Source organism: Bos mutus, chromosome X (assembly GCF_027580195.1).
Source record: "Bos mutus isolate GX-2022 chromosome X, NWIPB_WYAK_1.1, whole genome shotgun sequence".
NCBI lineage: Eukaryota > Metazoa > Chordata > Mammalia > Artiodactyla > Bovidae > Bos > Bos mutus.
The window spans coordinates 9,841,790-9,848,410 of NC_091646.1; the positions used below are offsets into that span (position 1 = coordinate 9,841,790).

Consider the following 6,621-nt stretch of genomic DNA (forward strand, 5'->3'; position numbering starts at 1 on the left):
ACCCTCATCACAATCACCTCCCACAGAATGAACCCAGCTTCCCAAAGCCCCAAACCACCCTGGCCCAGGCACTGACACTCAAATGATCCTCCTGGACCCTGCCCTGGTTGCCCTGTTCTGTGGAACTAGGGGATGTCTGTCCACCGTCCTCATGTGACTGCAGCTCTTAGATCATCGCTCTAGGTGTTGGGGTGTCCTGCTTCTAGTGTCCCCACTGCTAACACAGGGCCTTCCACAGAGCACAGGCTCCATGAAGGTCTGTGAAATAAATGAGCCTGAGCGGGGCACTTATTAAGTCAAATCAGGCTTTTTGTGCTTTCTTATATAATTACTTGAAAAACTCCAATCGAACAGAGATAGTTTAGCTGTATAAAATGACAGACAAGAAGTACAGAGGAACTCACCTCAAATACATTTTATTTCTTAATTCTTACTAAGTAGTATCATATTTCCAAAATGTTATATTCCAAGTCCATGTAATCTTGTTCTGGATCACAAAATAAAATAAAGAGTTCACAATCACTTTTACAAAACAGCAAAACTCATGTTCTTGAACTGTGAGCACAAACACACTGTGATCAACGCTACTGACATAGTTGGACACTGAAGCTCGTTAGGCCTTCTATTACAAGGAATAACATTTGAAAAATTTCTAAAGGAAACAGAAGTGGATCTCCATGTCATTGTAGCGAACAGGAACCAAAGATGCTACACACCAGTTCCCCCAACTCTCCCAGCCATCACGACTGAGAAGGCTGAATGCTCCCTCTTCAAACACAGAGGGAAGGATCAGCCTCCCTTCCTATCCCCAGGACAAGCTGCTGGATGTGGGCCTGAAAGGAGCCTGGCTGCTGCTCTGGCTCAGGGCCCCTCTTCCTCCTCCCTCACACCTATGCCCACCGGGGTGGGAAGAACCTGGGACCCCTTCCATTGATCTTGCGCAGATAGTCCTTGACTTTCTGCTTGCTGGTCTCTGCATAGGCCCGGGGACCCCACAGGAACTCGTAACGAGCAGGGTGGCTGTAACGCACCTGCCGGTACTTCAGGTACCCCGCCCGCACCCACACTTGGGTCAGCAGCTCCTTGGGCTCCCCATAGATGCAGTGCTGTATCCCAGGAAATACCTCCATCTTGCTAAGTGCTCCCCAGACCTTCCCCTCACTGATCCGGTCCCCTGCTAGGAGAATCAGGCTCAGGGCTGCCACCAGGAGGCCAGCCTTTGGTATGCTCTGCTCATCCCTATGCATCTCATTGAGGGTGAGGCCCAGGACGGGGACCATGACATAGATGTGCTCTCTGTGGTCCACCTCTTTCATATCCAGGCCAAAGGCCAGCTGCAGGCACTGTGTGGCTTTACGGAAGACCACTGGGAAGTGGGCCTGGTTATCCCTGAGGACTGTATTCAGCATTTCAGCCTGGAAAATCGGCTCCTGGGTGCCATACTTGAGGATCAGGAACTCCAGTAGTTCACATGTCATCCTATTCAGAGCCTGCATAAGCAAGATCTCCGCATCTCCAATGGCAGAGGAAGATGAGACTGGAGGGAAGGAGGCCAGAGGGGTTGAGGCATCCTCCGCCTCAGCCCCCAGGAGCTGCGCCTCCACTGGGCCCTCGGCCTGGATTTGGCCCTGAAGGTCTTCCTCAGAAGTGCAGAGCTCATTTGTCGGGATCACAGGCATGATGACTGGGATCTTGTGCCCAGTGGGGGTGTGGCAGGGGGCAAATGGAGACCACTGACCTGGGAAAGAGAGAGAGTGTAAATGGTCTCAGTTTTGAAATGCGCCACGGGTGGCTCTGACTGAGTCCACTTACTGGTCTTCCTTGAGGGCTGCTCTTGGGCGTTACAGGGGCGCTCCTCCTTGGTGGTCAGTCCCCTGTCAAGTGAGGAAGAGAAATTCCGGCTCAGGCTGCAGCCAGTACAGCCTGAGCTTCTGGGGCTGACAAGGTGGGGGAATTAGGGCCTTTTGAGGTCCCCTCTGTTCTGGGATGGGGAGCCCCTGTGCACACTCAGGACACCCACCTCACCTTGACTGCTGGCACTCCTGTGACCTCAGAACACAGACCTCAGACCTCAGTCTTCTCCTCCTGGTTCCTGGAGCCCCTGTGAGACAAACGGAGGTGGCACCTCGGGGGTAGATTGTGGCACAGACCTAGGCCTTCTGTGCTGGTAGGAGGGGTTGACTCTGTGAGGTCCCCCCAGAACTGGGGTGGCTATTCCCATTGGGGCTCACGTGTAGTGCTCACTTTTCCACTGGAATGGCCTGGACCTTCCCCCTTTGGCGGCCTGCAAAGAAACTCAGAACAAGAGCCACATCTGGACAAAGTTTCGGGGGGCCTCATATGTGGCCACACCTGCCTAGGGCCTCCTGCGGGTCCTAGGCTGGGAAGATGCTGGGTCACCGCTCTTCACGTCCTACCTGGCCTCCCAGCACTGAACAGAGGGGTGGGCATCTGCTGAGTCCTCCCTCGGTATCCAGGGAGTCCAGCCTCTGAATACCTGAAGGCTCCGCCCTCCGCCCTCCACCAGAACACCTCACCTTAAGGCCCCTAAGAAAGAGGTGAATAAGCTGCTCACCCTGCTCTGGGGCCTCTAAGCCCAGCCCCCGCACCACCGCCTCCACACACCCCGGGCAAGAGCAAGGATCCTCTCTACCTTAGGTGCTAACAGCCTCAGTCCTTCCCCGCATGGAGCCTAGACTCCAGACAGAACCCGCGATTGTCCCGTCCGCCATGTTGGAACCCTGCCACATTCACCAGGTCGCCAGGCTCTCTGAGACCCGGATGTCAGGAAATCCTGCACATGGTCACCCTGCCCGGGGACTACCAGGGTCCCCTCTGTTCTGGGGTCGGGCTCCCCTCCTCCCTCAGTGTCCTCACCTTGACTCCCGGTAGGACCTGGGCTCTGTCCTCTCCCTACCTGAGGCCCGGCTCCTCACACCAAGTCCCCAGTTTCTCTGAGACTTACATGTGTGACAGGCTTAGTGTGCTCTTCTCACCACAAGGGCTCCCAGGGCCAACTACCGGGGTGGGATTCTGTGGGTTTCCGTCGGTCCTCACGCAGGGACCCCTCAGTCCTCCTTCAGGCACCTCACCTTGCGTCCAATCAGGACCTGGGATTCTCGCCTCTCCCCAACGGAAGCCCCGGCCCCTTATACCAGGGCCCGTCTCTCCAAGACCCGGATGTCAGGAAGTCAGACCATGCCTGTTTCGCTCATTCTATCCCATGGACACCCTGGACTGATAATAAAGACGGACTACTCTGAGGTCTCCTCTGATTGTGGTCCACGATACCCTATTCCTCCCTCAGTGTCCTCACCTTGACTCCCGGTAGGACCTGGGCTCTGTCCTCTCCCTACCTGAGGCCCGGCTCCTCACACCAAGTCCCCAGTTTCTCTGAGACCTGCATGTGTGACAGGCTTAGTGTGCTCTTCTCACCACAAGGGCTCCCAGGGCCAACTACCAGGGCGGGATTCTGTGGGTTTCCGTCGGTCCTCACGCAGGGACCCCCTCAGTCCTCCTTCAGGCACCTCACCTTGCGTCCAGTCAGGACCTGGGATTCTCGCCTCTCCCCAACGGAAGCCCCGGCCCCTTATACCAGGGCCCGCCTCTCCAAGACCCGGATGTCAGGAAGTCAGACCATGCCTGTTTCGCTCATTCTATCCCACAGACACCCTGGACTGATAACAGAGACGGGCTACTCTGAGGTCTCCTCTGATTGTGGTCCACGATACCCTATTCCTCCCTCAGTGTCCTCAACTTGACACACCACAGGACCTGGGAATTGGCTCACCTGAGTCTCGGCCCCATATGCGAAGTCCCCCGTCTGAGACCCGGATGTCAGGAAGTCTGCCCCCCCCCTTTTTTTTTCCCTAATTTTATTTTATTTTTAAACTTTACATAATTGTATTAGTTTTGCCAAATATCAAAATGAATCCACCACAGGTATACATGTGTTCCCCATCCTGAACCCTCCTCCCTCCTCCCTCCCCATACCATCCCTCTGGGTCGTCCCAGTGCACCAGCCCCAAGCATCCAGTATCGCGCATCGAACCTGGACTGGCAACTCGTTTCATACATGATATTTTACATGCTTCAATGCCATTCTCCCAAATCTTCCCACCCTCTCCCTCTCCCACAGAGTCCATAAGACTGTTCTATACATCAGTGTCTCTTTTGCTGTCTCGTACACCAGGTTATTGTTACCATCTTTCTAAATTCCATATATATGCATTAGTATACTGTATTTATGTTTTTCCTTCTGGCTTACTTCACTCTGTATAATAGGCTCCAGTTTCATCCACCTCATTAGAACTGATTCAAATGTATTCTTTTTAATGGCTGAGTAATACTCCATTGTGTATATGTACCACAGCTTTCTTATCCATTCATCTGCTGATGGACATCTAGGTTGCTTCCATGTCCTGGCTATTATAAACAGTGCTGCGATGAACATTGGGGTACACGTGTCTCTTTCCCTTCTGGTTTCCTCAGTGTGTATGCCTAGCAGTGGGATTGCTGGATCATAAGGCAGTTCTATTTCCAGTTTTTAAGGAATCTCACACTGTTCTCCATAGTGGCTGTACTAGTTTGCATTCCCACCAACAGTGTAAGAGGGTTCCCTTTTCCACACACCTCTCCAGCATTTATTATTTGTAGACTTTTGGATCGCAGCCATTCTGACTGGTGTGAAATGGTACCTCATAGTGGTTTTGATTTGCATTTCTCTGATAATGAGTGATGTTGAGCATCTTTTCATGTGTTTGTTAGCCATCTGTATGTCTTCTTTGGAGAAATGTCTATTTAGTTCTTTGGCCCATTTTTTGATTGGGTCATTTATTTTTCTGGAGTTGAGCTGTAGGAGTTGCTTGTATATCACTTTCTAACACCACACACAAAAATAAACTCAAAATGGATTAAAGATCTAAACGTAAGACCAGAAACTATAAAACTCCTAGAGGAGAACATAGGCAAAACACTCTCCGACATACATCACAGTAGGATCCTCTATGACCCACCTCCCAGCATATTGGAAATAAAAGCAAAAAATAAACAAATGGGACCTAATTAACCTTAAAAGCTTCTGCACATCAAAGGAAACTATCAGCAAGGTGAAAAGACAGCCTTCAGAATGGGAGAAAATAATAGCTAATGAAACAACCGACAAACAACTAATCTCAAAAATATACAAGCAACTCCTACAGCTCAACTCCAGAAGTCTGCCCCTTGTTTCAGGACCCCAGGCTGAGACCCGGATATCAGGAAGTGAGACCGAGCATGTTGGGCTCAACCTATCCCAGGGCCATGGTCCCCACAGACCTCCCTCAGGGTCCTCACCCAGACTCTTTCAGAACTTAAGATCCTCCCCTTCACCCTCTGAGGCCCCTCCCGTATATCAAGTCTCCAGTGTCTCTGCGACCCTATGCTCATGCCACCACCAGGGTCTCCCAGGGCTGACAGCAGGTGCCAGGACCTGTGGGGTTACCTGTGTCCTCCCTCAAGGCCCTCATCTTGAGCCCTGGCAGGTCCAGGGATGTCCCTATGTTGACCCGAAGCAGGACCCTCACATCAAGGCCTTCACTGCCCTGAAACCCTGGGAGGAGACTGTGGACATGATATCACGGCTCCAAGCCCAGGGCTTCCCAAAGCTGAGATGATCCCACAGGGGTTCCTCAACCCTCTTTCTCTTTGTCACCTTGACTCCCAGCTCACCTAGGCACCACCCTCAGCTGCCAACTTTGCTCGCCTTAGAGCCAGCATCCCCCCAAGCCAGGACCCCTGAAAGGCAAGCAGGAGAGGGGGCTCGTTCCCACAAGCCTGTGGAGGTCTCCCAGGGCTAAAAGCAGTGACGACCTGTATGTCCTGTGCTCCCAGGGCCCCCCTCATAGTTCTACCTTGACTCCTATCACAGCTGGGCTCCTTCACTCTGCTGACCTAAACCAAAGCTCTGTGACCCAGGCCCTCATTTCTCTCCTCCCAGCGGGGTCGGTGACATCACATCTGGATGCCACACCCTATGGTCCTCCACGGCTGTCAGGAGGGCCAAACATGCATCCCTTGGGGACCCTCTGTCCTCACCTTGAGTCTCTCCAGGACGTGGGCCCCTCCCTCTGTCCACATGAGACTGTGCCCTCAGACCAACTCTGACTCCCTGAGTCACTGAGGAAGTGGTGGGAGAGGGGTGGCTTGGCCTGACAGCCCAGACTGGGGTCTCCAGGAGTCCCAGTAGGAGTGGAATTGTATTCTATGAGAACCTTTGTTCCGGGGTGACTGGACCCCTTCATCCTCATTCAGGAGGGGGACTCCTTAATACTTGAGAGAAGGCTGCAGTCCCAGGACAGATGCTGGATGGGGGGTTCCTGTGCCTGTGACAATGGGGGAGCACAGGAAACCACACATCTTCCCATGGGGGCCCCTCAGCTGTCACCATACTTCAAAAACATTTTGCATAAAATATTTGATTTTAGGTGAATAGGCTGAGTAGTGGCAGGTGATTTAGCATAACCCTTGGTTTGATGATTAGATAATATTACCTGTTGGTTGTTGTTCATTCACTCAATCGTGTCCGACTCTTTGCGATCCCATGGATTACAGCATGCCAGGCTTCCCTGTCCTTCACTATTT

The 6,621-nt window shown here is 52.6% G+C and overlaps 1 protein-coding gene across 1 annotated transcript; it reads right to left on the reverse strand.

Moving 5' to 3' along the window:
* Nucleotides 1–890: 890 nt before the first annotated feature.
* Nucleotides 891–2,732, reverse strand: LOC102265357 (melanoma-associated antigen 10-like). The gene is made up of 4 exons (XM_070366170.1): nucleotides 2,711–2,732; nucleotides 2,026–2,101; nucleotides 1,813–1,874; nucleotides 891–1,738 (listed from the first exon to the last, which is right to left on the reverse strand). Exons 1-4 carry the CDS (start codon nucleotides 2,730–2,732, stop codon nucleotides 891–893), a joined length of 1,008 nt encoding a protein of 335 aa, XP_070222271.1.
* Nucleotides 2,733–6,621: the final 3,889 nt, after the last annotated feature.